The following is a 17947-nucleotide window of genomic DNA, read 5'->3' as shown; positions in this document are numbered from 1 at the left end:
GCCCTGTTTTGTAGCTTGATTACTAATTGTTTATAATCTGATTTCTTTTTCACATCATAGCATCTCCCGTGTGTTTTTGCATAGGTAGAGGAGAGGCCCTCTTTTTTTATATGCCATTTCTCCTCGGTTTTCCCCTTTCTCCTCCCATCCCCAATTCTTTGTCAGGATGTTAGCAAACTTGACACCCATCTTTTTTTTTAATGTTTTATTTATTTATTCATGAGACAGAGAGATTGAGAGAGGCAGAGACACAGGTAGAGGGAGAAGCAGGCTCCATGCAGGGAGCCCGAAGGGGGACTCAATCAGATCCCGGGCCTCCAGGATTAGGCCGTGGGCTGAAGGCAGCGCTAAACCGCTGAGCCACTGGGCGGCCCACTTGACACCCATCTTAAAGTGACCTCATCCACATCTGTCACCATTGTCAGATTCATTTTCATTATATGCTGCCTTTTGCCTTAAAACCATGGTTGTTGGGCAGCCCCGGTGGCGCAGCGGTTTAGCGCCACCTGCAGCCCGGGGTGTGATCCTGGAGACCCAGGATCGAGTCCCACGTCAGGCTGCCTGCATGGAGCCTGCTTCTCCCTCTGCCTGTGTCTCTGCCTCTCTCTCTCTCTCTCTCTCTCTCTCTCTGAATAAATAAATAAATAAATCTTTTAAAAAAACATGATTGTTATTATTTGTTTATTTATTTTATTTGGATGCTCTACCTCTTTCCAGAACCGATTGAAGGCAATTAATTGTGACTATTTTATGTCTGCATTTGGCACCGAGGAGCAGATAGGTTAGGTAATAGATATCTTCTGTTCTGTAGTATCTTATTTGGTTACCAAACATTGTGCTGCCCATGTGATCAAAGTGATCACCGACCCCTGACCTGAGGGTCAAATGTTTGAACATTTTTCTCTATTCGGAATCCTTCTCACCTCTTTAAAAAGGAAGCTGGACTCCTTGTGGGCAAGGATCCAGACTTCTTGAGAACTGCCAAATACTTTTTCCCCCCAAAGCCTAGAAGCCTAGAAGTTGAGCCTTTCCCCACTTTTTCGGCTGAGGCAAAGCTTTCCAGGAGAAAAATCTGTGGAAAGTCAGCCTTTTCTGCATCCAACTAATAAGTTATGTTTTCTAACATTTTAAGGGCATTGCTGCATAGTGTGACTTTTTTTCTAGATCATGTTTCCCAAAGCTGTCTGATCTTGTGAAACAAGTGGAGGGCTGGCCCCAAACCTACTGAATGAGAATGACCTAGAGACAGCCCTGGGAATTTATATTTTAACAGGTCCTTGATGTAATTCTTATGATCAGGCAATTTGGGAAATACTGTTTTAAGGCTTAAACAAACTGAGCAACCTTGAGTCTCATGGTTTGTATTAAGTCCATTTTCTGATACTCAGAATAGTGACAGCCATTGTCCCATCCTATACCATGCACTACCTGAGGCCAGAGATTATGTCCTATTTATTTTTGTGTCCTCAGCGCTTTGAATAGTCTCTAGCATGTGATAGATTCTCAGTGGTCGAACCCTAGTAACGTGAAGGACTTTGCAGAACAGAGTGAGATTTCTTTTTTTTTTTAATTTTTATTTATTTATGATAGTCATACAGAGAGAGAGAGAGAGAGAGAGAGAGAGAGAGAGAGAAGCAGAGGGAGAAGCAGGCTCCATGCACCGGGAGCCCGACGTGGGATTCGATCCCGGGTCTCCAGGATCGCGCCCTGGGCCAAAGGCAGGCGCCAAACCGCTGCGCCACCCAGGGATCCCCAGAGTGAGATTTCTTTTTTGTCATCTAAATCATTTTTCCTCCGGTGCCTTTCTTCAGTGTGGTTCACACTACTGTCTAGTTATTACTACTATGATTCATCTAAAATAACAGCAGGGGTTGATGCTAAAGAAAAATGAGGGAGCTGATGAAGGGAAATAGTTGTTGCATTCTTTACAAAGAGGTACCTAGTTACAGTGGACAGATCGTGTAGGCTTGTCCTGTCTTGTGTTTTATCCATGTTAGAAAAATCAGTTTGACATTCAGAAAACAAGACTCAAGAGCATGTGGACTTCTTAACAATTTGAGAACCCTAGGAGCTTCGGTTTTTTGGATGTGTTTCTGGAAAAGGCTTTCTGGGAGTATGGAAAAACAAGAGATTATTAAATCTACAGAAATGAACTTGCTGATTTAGGTACTATTCTAATGCTAGTCTATAGTATTTGAGGTTACTAATTTATTATTAAGCAACCTGAAATATATGAGATCTGGCTAAACTTCTTTGCAAAGAATTCATCAATTGTTCAGTACTTATTGTAGAATTGGAAGGAGTTTCTTTCCTTCCTGCATTAATTGGTTCAACAAATATTTATTGAGCAAACACCTACTGTGTGTTAGGCACGAAATACAATTGTAACAACAATTCAAGAATCAAATCCTTGAACAATATAGTGAATATAGACAATATTGTATTCTAATCAGACTTGCTAAGATTCTAGACCTTAATTATTACAGCCACTAAAAAGAAGTAATTATATGATAGAGGTGCTGATTATTGCTACAATGGCAATCATAATACAGATGCATCAAATAAAAAAAAAATTGAATCCCGAGTGTGAAGAAGAAAATGTTACCGCTTTGTGTGGTCTGATTGTAGAAAATCTCAAGGAAAATCTAAAACACACTGGTGCCATAAGTCAAGGAGTAAGTTGGCTTCCCACCTTAGCAAGACAAGTGAAAAGACATGTTTGGCCACGATGTAAAATTTTGAAGATATGAGGGAAAGGTGTGAGAGTAATTTTATGGGTAAAAGGAAACTAGGGGCGGTGGGGGAGGGAGGGAAAAGGAAATATAAACATCCATACAATACTTACCACACTCTTGCAAAATTAAAGTCATTTGGGAGGTATGTAAAAATTTGGTTTGTTAATAATAATAGTATATTACATTTCTTTTCAGGAAGTAGTTTAAATGTTATCCAATTTACTTTTTAAAAATTAATTTACTTTTAAGTGTCTTTTTTGGCAAATCAAGGCAAAAACTGCTGAACTTTCCTAAATCTACATTCTTTGTTTTATCAGTTTGTGAAAAGCCAGCAAAAACAGAGTGAACACATTAGTATCACATTAAAACAAAGTTGTTACATCTGGATGTGGGATCTTCTAGAGGGATAATAAATGGAAATTGTTTTAAACAACTTATTTTCAGTAAATAAACTTGAGGTGGAGATGGGGGACACAACTAGATTTGTTTAACTAAACCACGTGGAATTTTTTTCTACCCAGTTTCATTTACTAAGCTCTGGGAGTTGTCAGTTTCTACTTCTGGTGCTTAATCATTTTATGGGTTTCTGAAAATCAAAAGCTTGCCCATATGAGATACGCTTCTCTACCCTTGCATGCTTTTATTTTCATGATTTGTTATTTTCAAATATAAACCATTTTTTTTCATATGAAGGATTCTAAAGCAGGTAAGAAATAAAAACGGTAAAGAAAAATGCATTTCCACTTCTAAGGGTGTAGGTTTATAGTCTCTTATGTATAATTCAAGAATCAATAAGACTAAAAATCAGGTTTTTAGGACTCATTTGCCAGTGAAACCTGACCCAAACTGGAGTGAAAGGCTGCTTATAATCTTCTGTTCATCCCACTCTGAAATTTTTCACGGAAACATTAATGTGTGTGACTGTGAGTTGCTGCCCTTTTCTGTGCTGGGCGTTATTTACTGTATGATATATATGCTGTATACTTAAACAGTTCTGAGTTCTGGAATACACATGTTCCTAAGGATTTCAGGTAAGAGACTGCAGACCTGATTTGGACCTTTTTTTACTCTTCCGTGCCCTGAAATTGTAGAAGCAAGGAGGGAAGCTCCATATTTCTTATATGAGATGCTACAACCAGTGCCCATTCTGTTGTCTTTTAAAGCCTGGTCAGACCAGGAATCTGCATCTAGATCGCTGGTTCTAGAAGTGCAGACCAGCAGCATAAGCATCACCTAGGAACCTGTTAAAAATGCAAATTCTTGAGCCCCCATTCTAGATCTCCTGACTCAGAAACTCTGGGAGTAGGTCTGGTCATCTGTGTTTTAACAAACCTTGCAGAGGATTCTGATGCATGCTCCAGGTTTAGAACCACTGCCCTGGATCCACATTGGCAATCTGCAGCCCATAGGCCCAACCCACATGCTTTTGTATGCATACACCTTGAACTAAGATTGGTTTTTACATTTTCTTAAATGGCTGAAAAAAACTAAAAATAACTGTTTTGTGACACATGAAAATTATTTAAAATTCACACCTTAGTGCTCATAAAGTTTTATTAGAAAATGGTCAAGCCCATTCATACGTGCCCACATATACATTGTCTGTGGCTGCTTTTGTGCAACAGCAGCAGAGACTGTATGGCCTGCAAAGCTGAAAATCTTTACTGTCTGGTCCTTTACAGAAAAAAATTGCAACCCCCTGCTCAAGGTCAGTAGTCAACATGAGGACTATCATAAGCAGAGAAGGTACTGAGACCTTCCTTTTTTTCCATGTATGAGAGTTGTTATAATTATCAGATAATTACATGGACGTACAGAGTTTTACATCAACATAATTTTTGCATTATTTTGGAGGACTAAGAGCCAAGTAGTTGATATTTTAAATTTCATCATTCTAAAAAATATTTTAAAAATATTTTATAACCTGAAGTTCTTTAGTTCTTCAGAAAAGATATACCCACTTAAAAAATACTTTTATTTCTTATTTTGTGCTTTAACATTTCTGTCTTCCAGGACACATCACCTTTCACAAAAAACTGAACTGTGTCCTGGTTAGGTTGTGTTGCAGGGCTTTATTATTTTGTGCAAGGTTTGAGCCAGCCATTTAAATTACCCCTTAAGTGGTGGTTATAATGCCCTAGGCAGCCTACAGTTAACTTTTTGTACCTATTCAGTCATCTCTCTGCGTTTACTTTATTTATAGTGAGAATGTGAAGAGAGAAGGGTTTTTTTATGAACTGCCCTTTTTTTTTCTTTCTTTTTTTATAAATTTATTTTTTATTGGTGTTCAATTTGCCAACATATAGAATAACACCCAGTGCTCATCCCATCAAGTGCTCCCTCAGTGCCGAGTGAAATAAGTCAATCAGAGAAGGTCCCATTTGTTTTTCATTATCTTTTCTGGAAGCTATAAATTTCTTCCCTGGCAGCATTAAATTATACTCTTATTTAAAAACCCCAACAATTTAAGTGTGTAGATTCTAATACCTGTAGTATTTGTACAGTTCTGATGATTTTTTTTCTTGGTCATTTAACAGTGAGCATCATGCAGCCCATTGGGCAGTTAAGCCTTTACTTGTACAATGCACTGACCTCTCGTCATAAACATGTATTAACTATTTTATTTTTGTATGTGTGTGTGTGTCTTAATAAATTGTGTTCCTTAGGCAACTTGTTCCAGCGATGGCATGTTCCTCTAGAACTCCAGATGGCAAGACAAATGGCTAGCTCTGGTGCATCAGGGGGCAAAATCGATAATTCTGTGTTAGTCCTTATTGTGGGCTTATCAACAATAGGAGCTGGTGCATATGTAAGTAGAAAAGCAGCTTGTGTGAAGAAGCTGCCAAACAGCTCCCATTAGTAGACTCAGTACTACTCTGCTTTAACACTTTTGCAACTAATTCCCCTTTCTCCTTTTGGAAAAATTTCCAAAGAGCCTTCTTTAAAGTGCCTACTGTCTAATAATCCTGGGAGAGCCAATTTGGGAATGACGGAACTTTAATCTCGTGTTGATTAGCTTTGCTCTTTTCACTTGTCTTTTTACTCATTACTTGAAAGCTACTGTGTTCTCTTAGATTGGACTAATACACAATATTGTACCCATTCTCTTGGATATGACACACTAACCTGTGAATAGGTCAGAATGCATTGCAGCTCCTTAGCACAATATTTGATTTTGACCCATTTGTCAAATACTTCTTCCTCAGCTTGGGATAGACATTAAAAAACAACAGCTTTCAATCCAAAATATTAAATGTTCCTAAAAGGAGAACTATCCCTGAATCTCACCCAAAGACTAAATTATGGAAGTTAGTTGGCCTAAGATCTACAATTTTAGAATGGAATTTGTGTGAGGTGAGAAATACAGTTTTAAATGCTATGTAATATTAACACAGTTATATCTCCTTAAATGAACTCTGATTGGCTTAGTTGGCCACAGAGGAATTATTCTGTGGGTGTTTTTTTTTAACTTGGCAATGTTTACTGTGACTAAGCAGATCATCTAAAATTGGATCACGTAAGGTTGAGTGAACCAACTTAGATAACACCTTGTAATACCCTTGATTGAAGGAAGCTGTTTGTTTCACTCCCCAAGAGTGACTGGTTGGATGCCATTGCAATGTTTTTTCCACATTGGTAAGATGGTGAAATTATCTTTGTTCCTTGGTCACTAGATTATAAAAACAGGGAGATGAAAATGACTTAAAGTTACCTAGATTGTCATTCCCTGACCTGACTCCCAAATGCACAAAGAGACAGTTTTTGCCACTTGTGAATCAACCCAGAGTCAGAAGTAGGGGAGCTCTGGCCGATAACAGACTCTGAGGAAGTACACATCCTCTTCCAGTCCTGGAGCAGCACTTTTTTCTTTTTTTAAGCACAGGGTAACCAAAAATGCTTCCCTGCCTTTGTGTGGAATGTTTCTTCATTAATGCTTAGTGCTTTTTCTATTTCCTTTTGTTTCTTTCTTGGCCTTATCTTTACCTACAGTTGTGCAGTGTGATCATCTAGGATCCCCTTCTAGATCACTAGCGTCTACAGGTGCTTCTGTGAAAGATGGCAGCAGCCTAGTATACTTCTTAATTGTAGGAGCAACAGTCACTGGGGCAGGAGTTTATTATGTAAGATGCTTACACTAAAATATATTTTGGGGTGGGGGGGTGAGACCATGGCAACTAATGAAAACTTGATCCATTAGAATATAATGAAATATCACAGCATGTGCTTTCTAGGTATTTATTAAAGGGACATTGTCAGTCACTAGGGAGCCCTCAGACCTCATCTTTCAAACTGTTGAAGTCCTACCAGATATATCTAAAGCCATACATTTAATGATTATTTTAAATCCTCATCATTAACCCTTCCTTTGAAACTTTTACGAAGTTCATAACCCTTTTTTAAGATGCTAAATTATATTGTGCTTTAGTGCTGCATACCTAACAAGATAGTCTCAAAGAGTAAATATTGAATAAGCAAGTAAAAGTAGCTTGAATGCCATCCATTTTGGATCATTCTAGGTAAAACTTAATTTTTGTGTTTTGTCAGAAATAACCCCACTTTTATTGTGAAAAGGCATTTTATTGAATGCTTCTGAGGAGGTCCAAAAAGCCACAGAATTACAGTACTCTCCCCATCCACCCCCAGCCTCTATTTCAAAGTAAATTCATTTGGCAGTGTCCCTTTTGTAATCTCTAATTTGGTCAAACTAGTGGCTGAAGTGGTATAAGCTAACACGTTCATGTCGACTGCTTTTGTAAATGCCTCTCATTCACAATTTAGATACTACCCTCTGATTCTTTACCTTTCCATTTCCTAGCTCTTGACTTTTGCCATCAGTTCCACCCCATTCATTCAAAAATAGGTGTAAAGTGTTTGCATCTGATATGTTTGCAACAGCTGAAACCTATTAAACCTCTGGTTTATGTTGCTGTACCAGAGTTGGATGGCCTTCACAGAGCTGGCCAGGCAAATTTCTTGATGCCAGGCCACAAGTCAGAGCCACGAGTCACTGTTGCTTTCTTCCGCCTTGGAAATACCTCCACAGCACAAGTTCCTCTCAAGCCATTCACTTAAATGCCTCATTGCCCTCTGTGTTTATCCAACACTGGTAATAGTAAAGCTACTAGATTATAGTGGTTTCAGGTTAAATGATAAGCTTTTGTCTACCTACCACTGTTATTGAACCATTCTATAAAGTTTTATATTAGGTTTTACATCATTTAAAATGTGATCTGAGGTCACTTAGGTTTTTATCCTCCAAAATTGCTCTTAGTCTCACAAGAACTGCTAACTTAAAAATCGGAGTTCAGATTTGATGAGATGTAGCCATAAGTTATGTATTGTTTGTCTGTCTGCCCTGACTGCCATAACAAAAGAACACAGAATGGGTGGCTTAAACAAGAGAGATTTATTTTCTTATGGTCTGGATGCCAGAAGTCCAAGATCAGGGTGTCAGCATGCTCAGGTTCTGGTAAGAGCTCTGTTCCTGGCTTGACCACCTTCTTCTGTGTCCTCAAATAGGGGAGGGAGGGAGAGAGAGGGAGAGGGAGAATGAAATAGCTCTGGAGTCTCTTATTCTTCTTATAAGAGCACCAGCCCTATTGGATCAAGGCCCCACCCCTATTTAACCTTTATCACCTCCCAGATATCTCATCTCCAAATACCACCACATTGAGAGTTAGGGCTTCGAACACACGAATTGGAGGAAGACACAGACATTCAATCCACAGTGCTATTCCTTCATAACTTCTCTCTCACATGAGGAAGTGTTCCTAATTTGAGTACAAACACTACTTTAGGGACTCCTGACTTGGGATCTCCTTATCACCCACTCTACCCTCCAAAACCAAGGGAGTGGAACTAAGAACAAGGGACATTTTTCTGAAATGTTTGTTTGAGGTCTGTACTTTAAACCAGTTATTTTTTACATTTTTTTGCCACAGTTCACAGAAAATTACATTTTATCTGGCAACCCATTATCTAACTACAAATACATTAGACTCAAACAAAATTCAAAATAATACTTAGTAGGTGTGATATATGATATACTCTGATAGTTTTATTCTCTCCTATTTGTTTTTTAATGCTGATTATAACCTTACTAAATTGATTTTATAGCCCACCAATGGGTTGCAACCTCAGTTTGAAAAGCACTGATCTGAATAGCACTTCTTTGGCTTAGTTCGCAAATAGGAACTCCTGATTGGCATGGATGTGGGCATTCCTCCTCCTCTTTCTAGTGACTTTCTCTAGGACTGAAGGCAGATCTTCTGACCTCAGTTCTGTTATTTGTCAGCAGACCTACATGGCCTTTAAACTTTTTAATGAGATTTAGAGTTGGGGCCCTTTGTCCAACTTGTTCAACTGGTTGTTCAACTGGTAAAATCATATTGCCTCACAAAATGACCTTTTTCCTTTCAAATTTCTTCATGGAAGATAAACACCACCATATAAATCTGTTTAGAAAAGTTGTGTCCAGTGATATTTTTCACAGATTTGTAGTTTTTCTTAATCTGACATGTATTCATGTCACCAACTGGAAATCTGTGCAAATTGGGAATACAGCAACACTTGGGGGGAAAGTAAGTTTTTATTTAGTATGTCTATAAACAGTTTCATATCAGAATATTTAAAAGCTAGATACATAAATATATATGTATAGAAATATATGACAAACCTCATTTTTGTCCTTTCTCCACTAAACCTCAAGGTATTTCTTGGTCTGCTTTACCCTTCACGTGTGAAGGCATTAGGAGGTGTAAGAGAGCCTAGGCTATTTTTGGATATCTCTGTCTGAACATGACCCCAGTTTATTTCTCTGTTCACTCATGTTGACCAGCTTAAGCCATCTGTTTAGGTCAAATTTCCTTTCTTAAAAGAAAATTTTTTAGGTATGGGTAAATACTGGGTTCGTGTGTAGTATCTGATGGCAAGGTAAAAAGCTTTCTTCCTAAAATTGATATCAGTTGAATTCAGTTTATTAATTTTATGAATTTAGTGGTGAATTCAAGGAATAGCCATTCACTTTTAATGTACAGTGCTTAATTTTCTTTTTTTAAGATTTTATTTATTTATTTGACAGAAAGAGCATAAGCAAGGGGAGCAGCAGAGGAAGAGGGAGAAGCAGGCTCTCCGCTGAGCAGGGAGCTGACATGGGGCTTGATCCCAGGACCCCAGGATCATGACCTGAGCTGAAGGCAGACACTTAACCAACTGAGCCACCCAGGCACCTCAGTGCTTAATTTTCTAATCCATTCATATTATATGTTAGATATTTCCAGGCTGATAAATGTTAAGTGCAGGTCTCAGGGTCCAGGTTCCTCATTAGAGCCCACTGCCTAATGGGCTGCTCTGTAAAGGGCTCATAGAAATATTCTTCAAACAGGTTTTATGTCCTTACTTTCTCCTTTGATTAATTAATGATCTGGGATTTCAGTTGACATCAGTGCCTTAATTTTCTGTCTTGTTAAGCCTTTGGGGTACAAAAGAGCAAAAGTGTTGTAACTAAAACAAGTCATTCTTGCCCATATTTTTTAAATCTCCAAAAAACTCCAATGCTGTATGTTTAAAAAAAAAAACAAAATTATGGGCAGCCTGGGTGGCTCAGTGGTTTCGTGTCGCCTTCGGCCCAGAGCGTGATCCTGGAGACCCAGGATGGAGTCCCACGTCGGGTTCCCTGCATGGAGCCTGCTTCTCTCTCTGCCTGTGTCTCTGCCTTTCTCTCTCTCTTTCTCTCTCTTTCTTTCTTTCTTTCTTTCTTTCTTTCTTTCTTTCTCTCTCTCTCTCTCTCATAAATAAATAAGTAAGTAAGTAAATAAAGTCTTTAAAAAAAAAACTAGTCTTTTTTTTTTTTTTTAACTAGTCTTAATGCTAAGGGACCTGTCTTCAAGTTGAACAGCTAGAGAAGATAGTAGATTTGAAATAGGTGATTAAGGAAGGTGTCTGACACTTGGTAAATATCAGTAAGTGTCAGAAGAAGGATAGACCATTAAGGGAAAGAGGAGTTATTCTATGAGACTAGGATATAGGCAATCATGTTTCAGGACAGCAGTGGAGTACCCAGCAAAACTTTGGACATCTACCAGGAAAACATAATGTCCCGGTTTCCTATCCAGAACTGTATAGCTTGGTTTCACAGCATGATTTCCAGCATGGTCCAAACCTCCTTTTTATAAAATTTAACCCTGGGGCACCTGGGTGGCTCAGTCAGTTAAGCGACTATCTTCAGTTCAGGTCACAATCTTGGGATCCTGGGATCAAGCCCCACATCAGGCTCCTCACTCAGCAAGGACTCTGCTTCTCCCTCTCCCTTTGCACCTCCCCCTGCTCGTTTTTTTTTTCTCTCTCTCTTTCTCTCTTTTGAATAAATAGATAAAACTTTAAAATCCAATGAAGTTTAGTCCTTTATTCTTCTAGTATAAAATGATTTTCTTTTTTTTTTTCTTTAGCTGTAGCTTCAGACTTAAATATAAGGAAAATTCTTTACATGTAGCTTAAGGAAATTTGAAACTGAAACCTTTTTATCTGCATACCTTTATTCTTTCTAGACCAAGTGTGTATATACCGATTATTTTTTTCTTGAGAAAATAATTTTGCCTTAGTGATTTTAACATAGAAAAACTTCATTAGACAAAAGCTTCTCATTTAATTGAAAGATAATGATATTACTTATGATATGAGCTAGCTCTATGATGAAATTTTCTCCATGTTTGGATCTGCAGGCCTACAAGACTATAAAAGATGATCAAAAAAGATACGATGAAAGGATGTCAGGGTTAGGGCTAACACCAGAAGAGAAACAGAAAAGGGCCACATCACCTGGTGAGTATTATTTGAGACTCAGTATTTGAGGGGCAAGTTAAAAATAGTTTGGGTGCTATGCTTTGCAGATGTCTTACACAATGATTCTATGAGATTGTAAACTCTAGAAACTATGGAATTACCCCACGCCTGAGTGCAATTTATTAAGGTATTTGACTGGAATTTGGGTTTGAGAATAGTCATTAATGATGATTATGATTGGTTGTTTTTCTATATTAGACTCTTAAAATGCAAACTTTAAATTCAAAAGGCAAGCTTGGTGAAGAAAATTGTTGGGAAAGACATGAAGGCCTTTTTTCAATGAAGAAATTATTTTGGTCTGTTTTGTTCTGCTTTAGAGTCCTTGGAGTTTCAAGTTGTTAAAAATATATTTGTTTTCCTAAAGCAAATAGCCCTAACCATCCTCTTCCATCGCCATGACTGGCTTAATTTTTCAGAGAGAGGAGTGTTTTAATCCTTTAATAAGCCCCACAACTCTAGGTAGGCAATTTACATTGCTTTCTTCAAATAACTCCTTTTTCTTGAACATCGTATAATCATCCCCAGTTAACGTGCTGGGTTTTCCCCCCTTACTGCTAACAAAATGTGAAACTGAGCTTAATATTTTCCTGTTGGTCATTAGGAAGTTAATGGGAAGAGCAGAAGCTTTCTGATACATACTTCCTGACACATTTTAGAAATAGATATTTAAGCTAGGTTCTAATTGTGAAGACTTAATGAATGAATGACATTGGCCAAATCATTCACCTCTTTGGGGGATATTTTTTACTTATGAAGTGAAAAAGATATGTGCTTTTCTTGTCCCATCAGGCTCCTGTGAATTTGCCAAGATTAATATAGGTACAGTGTTTTATTAGCTTTGTGTAAAGGATTGAAATAAGTGAAAGGTGATTTTTTTTAAATAGAGGTACCTGGGTGGCTCAGTCAGAGGAGCCTCCAACTCTTGATCTTGGGGTCATGAGTTCAAGCCCCATGTTGGGTGAAGAGGTTACTAAAAAAGTAAATAAACTTTAAATAGTGGTAAGGAGTCATCTGAGATTTTAAGAAAATTCACCCTGTCTGATCTGTTGCTAACAGCTCCGGAAGGAGAACCAGTTCCTCAAGTCAGGGTACCAAGTCATGTTCCATTCCTGCTCATCGGTGGAGGCACTGCTGCTTTTGCTGCAGCCAGATCCATCCGGGCTCGGGATCCTGGGGCCAGGGTAAGGCATACACTATTTTGCTTGGCACGGAGGGTATAGTCTGCGAGCACTTGGCCAGTGTAAAACCTTTGACATCTGCCTCTTAAGTGACTTGGCCATGATAAGTATCATTATTTTACACTGAAGGTACTGATTGTGTCTGAAGATCCTGAGCTGCCATACATGCGACCTCCTCTTTCAAAAGAGCTGTGGTTTTCAGATGATCCAAATGTCACAAAGACGCTGCGATTCAGACAGTGGAATGGAAAAGAGAGAAGGTGTGTTCACTTACATAAAATGGGCCTGACTAGCAACTTCATCTAAGCACAGGGGATCAGTCAGGATTTTACAGACTGTGTACAGTGCATAGGAGAGATGCCTTGGCTGCACACTGGAGTCTGCTGGGGTATACACTTGGTACAACTTAGAGGCAGCAGGCTCCCGTGGCAGGAGTCCTGGATTCTGTTACCAGATCTGCCAACAAGTAAAGCTATAATGTTGGCCTCTGAAGTACGAATGCTCCTATTTCCAGGACCTCTGCTGTGAAGATCAACTTGGCCTGTGTTGTCATTTCCACTTGCCGAGGTGTCTCCCATGAAAGCAAAAGAAAAGACACTGTTCTCTGGCATTTTCTTTGTTACCCTAGCAGGCATTCAGAATTGCAGGAATAGAGTGGGAACACTGTAAGGAAGAAACTCTTTATTAAAACATTTGCACAAAAGACTTGGAAATACAGGTCCAGAAGCCTTTTCCTTCTAAAGGACTCCATGGATCTCTTGATTTCAGTACCATGTTTTGGGGTCCGTTTTTTCTCACTAGTGATACTTTTGATACTGGACTAAGTTGTACAACTCTGCCTATCCCCCTCACCCCCATTATCATGTTCTATTGCCAAGCAGGATGCATACTGTCAGTTATGTTAGCCATCCCTTAAATAATACTTAATAGGTAATGTCTACTATTTAAGGCAAAATCCTCTCGGGAGCTAGACCTACCTAGCTTAGCTGTCCATTGACCAGCACCATTCTGGACACACATTTGGGTGGAGGTGTGAATGCCAGCTCTTTGGGTGGTCTTCTTCTAATTTTGGGTTTTTTGTTGTTTTTTGTTTTGTTTTGTTTTTGAAGATTTATTTAAGAGAGAGAGAGAGGAGAGAGAGAGAGAATCTCAAACAGAATCCCCACTGAGCACAGAGCCTGATGCAGGGCTTGATCTCATTATTCTGAGATCATGACCTGAGCCAAAACCAAGAGGCAGACATTCAACTGACTGAGCCACACCAGGGGCCCTTCTTCTAGTTTTGAAATGAACCTAAATCCAGAGCAGAATTTCTCAACCTTGGCAGTATTGGCATTTAGGGCTGGATAATTCTTTGTTGTGAGGGCTGCTCTGTGCATTGTAAGATGTTTCATAGCATCCTTGGCTTCTGCCCACTAGATAGCAGAAGCCTCTCTCCCCTCTGCTGTTATAGCCAGAAATGTTTCCAGACCTTGCCAAATTGCCCCCAGCTGAGAACCACTGGTCTGAAATACCTCTGTGTAAATAAGTCATGACCAAGATGAAGCAGCCTTGGAAACTTTACTCTGGAAAATGTTCCTAAAAGTTTTTCATGATTGCAACAGTTTTACTGAAGCCGTGGGGGAACTGCTATAACATTTTCCAAGTGCTTATAGCATTTTATCCCTCTTCTCTGCACAGCATATATTTCCAGCCACCATCTTTCTACGTCGCTGCTCAGGACCTGCCTCACATTGAGAATGGTGGTGTGGCTGTCCTCACCGGGAAGAAGGTGAGCTAGTAGGCTGCTTCCCTTGTCAAGCGCCATGTGGGCAGCAAGTATGGTGACTTGTATTCCCACTTTCGTTTATGTCTGTCCTGCCATTGTAGTTCATAGAAGAAGAATGGAGTCATTTTAGGTTTATTTTTTTATTTTATTTTTTTTAAATTTTATTTATTCATGAGAGACACTGAGAGAGAAAGGCAGAGACACAGGCAGAGGGAGAAGCAGGCTCCATGCAAGTAGCCCGACGTGGGACTCAATCCCGGGTCTCCAGGATCACACCCTGGGCCGAAGGTGGTGCTAAACCGCTGAGCCACCCGGGCTGCCCTATTTTTTTAAAGATTCTTATTTATTTATTCATGAAAGACACAGAGGAGAGAGAGAGGCAGAGACACAGGCAGAGGAAGAAGCAGGCTCCATGCAGGGAGCCCGACGTGGGACTCGATCCCAGGTCTCCAAGATCAGGCCCTGGGCTGATGGCAGACGCTAAACCGCTGAGCCACCCAGGGATTCCCCATTTTAGGTTTAATATTGCCAATCTTCACTGCTTAGTGTTTCTTCCTGGGGGAAGTGCAAATCTTAAAGCCTAGAATCACATGTCAACTTTCTGAGAGAAGTCAAACCATGGAAGACAGTGTGGCCCTGAAGCTGTACCCTCTCCAGATTTGCTCCTCTGCCCTTCTTTCTTCTTTCTACTTTCCACACTAACATTTCTTTGAGATTATTGATGACAAGAGACTATATTATTCAAGATAGTAAAATAAGTATTAGGTCAGCATGGGAAATATCATTAGACTTTACAAAAACTAGTGCCTGAGTAATGGGGGCAGTTATTGGAGGGAATTTGTGGGGTCCAGGGAGGGTATTTTGTTGTGTTATGTTTCATTTTTCTTAATGGGAGGTACTAGAAAGTGTTTGTAAACTAATGGCAATGTTCCAGTAGAGAGGGAAGGGTTATCAGAAGGAGCAAAGTCCAGAGTAGATGGGATCCAGAGCACAAGGGGAGGGATTGATCTTTGCTAGGGATAAGCCCACTTCTATAAGGAGACTTAAGCAGAGGAGGTGGATATAGGTTTATGGATAAGCTGGTAATGAGGCGTTAGGTATTAAGTATCCTCTGTGTGTAAATAACACACAGGCCCTACCCTCTAAGGCCAAACAGTATTTTTTTTAATTTTATTTTATTTATTTGAGAGAGAGAGAGCACATGAGAGGGAGTGGGGAAAGGCAGAGGGAGAGGGAGAAGCAAACTCCCGACTGAGCAGAGAGCCTGATTTGGGGCTTGATCCCAGGATCATGACCCAAGCTGAAGGCAGACGCTTAACCAACTGAACCACCTAGGTGCCTGGCCTGACAGTATTTTTTTTCAAGATCTTATTTATTTATTCATGAGAAACACAGGGAGAAGCAGAGACATAGACAGAGGGAGAAGCAGTCTCCTCATAGGGAGCCCAATGTGGGACTTGATCCCCAGATCCAGGATCACACCCTGAGCCGAAGGCAGACTCCCAACCGCTGAGCTACCAAGGTGTCTCCCGGCTTAACAGTATTTACGGAAAAACATGAACAGACAATCATAACACATAGATGTGGGGTAAGAAAGACAGGCATAATGTGTTGTGGGAATCACTGGGAAACATGGCCAGTATTGTGATTTCAGTAAAGGCTTCCTGGAGGAAGAGGTCTGAGAGAATGGGAAATTTTATGTAATGAAGAATTGACCAGATTACTGATAAGTGAAGAGAGTTCAAGTAAAAGACAGCATAAGCAAAGGTACAAGGGTATGAAAAAGCACCTTTCGTACAGGGCGACAAGAAGCTAGCTACTGACAGAGCAGAAAGTGTAAGCTAAAGAACAGCAAGAGATGAAACCAAGAAGGTACACAGGGGCCTGACCATGGAGAACTCTGTCATGGAAGAGAACTTGAGCTTTATCCTGTGGGCACCAAGGGGCTATTGGGTTTTAGATAAGGTTATAAAGCAGATTGACTTTTAAGTATTCCCTCTGTTGCCTCTGAGGAGGATGGATTTCAGGGGGACAAGACTAGAGGGAGACCATTTTGAAGACTATTGCAATAATCCAGGTGAGAGACGATGGGAATCCGAATTAGGGCAGTAGTGGCAAGGATGATTAAGAAGTAGTCGTAGCAGTAGTAAGTACAATTTTAAAATGCTTTATGAGCATTCTCATTTTCTCATAATAATCTTGTCAGGTACTATTATTGTTGCCATTTTACATAGAGAAAAATTGAGATTAAAAAGAGGTCAACTGGGTGGCTCAGTCAGTTAAGTGTCTGACTCTTGATCTCAGCCCAGGTCGTGATCTCAGTCAGGGTTTGAGTTCAGGCCCTACCTACATTGGGCCCCACGCTGGGCATGAAGCCTACCAAAAAAAAAAAAAGTCAACTAACTTGCCCAATATCATACAGCTAATACGTGGTAGAGGCAGAATTTGAGCCCAGATCTGTCTGACTCCAGAATTCTGACTCCAGAGCCCAAGCTCATAATAACACCATGGGATAGCTTCCTGATAGAGAAATGACAGAGTGGGAGACAGTGGAGACATACTTAGAAGGCAGCCTTGATGGGCTGTGGTGATAGATTGAAGGTAGAATATGAGGGAGAGGGAGGGGGCAAACTTGCCTTTCTGATTTCCAGCTTGTGTAGTAGATGGTGATGTAGCCCCAGCTGAGAGAGACATTACAAGAAGACCTAGTTTAAGGGGGAAAGAAAATTTAGTTTTGGAGCGTTATATATGAAATGGAATATTTCTGTGGAGATGGCCTGTGGGCAGTTGGTTATGTGATAATGACTCTCAGACAAGGGGTCTGGGCTCAGAGATTTGGGAATCATCTACGTATGTTTAAGAGTTGAAACCATGAGAGTGGATGAGGGCTCCTGTGGAGAACTTTGCAGTCAGAGGGGAGTGGGGCAAGAATGGAACCCGGGGGAACCCAACTTTTAGAGGCAGGCTGAAGAAGAGACCATAGAGGAAACTAGGAAAGAAGTTAAAGGAGGAAAGCCCAGGACAGGGGCTGAGCGAGGTTGGAAAGAGTCCCTCCTTGCAGCAAAGAGGTCTGGCAGGAAAAGAACTGTAAAATGAGCCATAAAGACTTAGTGGCTCAGATGTCATCATGAAGTCAGAAAAGAGGCTAAAGTACCCCCTCAAAAAGTTTAAATGAGGAAAGGAAGACAGCAGTTGGTAGGAGCTTGAGGAGGACAGAGTCAGAGGTGTGACCCTGAGGATGAGAAAGAGGTAAGTGTGTTAATGAGCCGCAGAGAAGGGGGCAATGAGTGGTAACTACCAGGAGATGGTTCTAGGTGAGAAGGGAGGGGGATGGGTGTCAGGCACAGAAACAGCACAGAAAGGACACCTCATCCCAGAAGCTGGAAGGAAGGAAGGAAGTTTTTCTTCAGGGCTTGGGAGGTGGG

General features: G+C 40.2%; 1 protein-coding gene across 2 annotated transcripts in view; it reads left to right on the top strand.

The window, feature by feature from the left end:
* AIFM1 (apoptosis inducing factor mitochondria associated 1) overlaps positions 1-17947 on the top strand; it is a 33027-nt gene that overhangs the window by 2102 nt on the left and 12978 nt on the right. Inside the window, exons 2-6 of one of the 2 annotated variants that reach the window (XM_026018111.2) lie at positions 6726-6856; positions 11456-11555; positions 12633-12757; positions 12884-13014; positions 14435-14525. In XM_026018111.2, coding sequence (XP_025873896.1) covers positions 6726-6856; positions 11456-11555; positions 12633-12757; positions 12884-13014; positions 14435-14525 — 578 coding nt within the window. Of the gene's footprint in view, positions 1-5401; positions 5545-6725; positions 6857-11455; positions 11556-12632; positions 12758-12883; positions 13015-14434; positions 14526-17947 lie in introns of both variants that reach the window. The other variant, XM_026018110.2, reaches the window with a different exon arrangement.

This window comes from Vulpes vulpes, chromosome X (genome assembly GCF_048418805.1).
Source record: "Vulpes vulpes isolate BD-2025 chromosome X, VulVul3, whole genome shotgun sequence".
In the NCBI taxonomy this organism is placed as follows: Eukaryota; Metazoa; Chordata; class Mammalia; order Carnivora; family Canidae; genus Vulpes; species Vulpes vulpes.
This window is presented reverse-complemented; position numbering and strand designations above follow the sequence as displayed.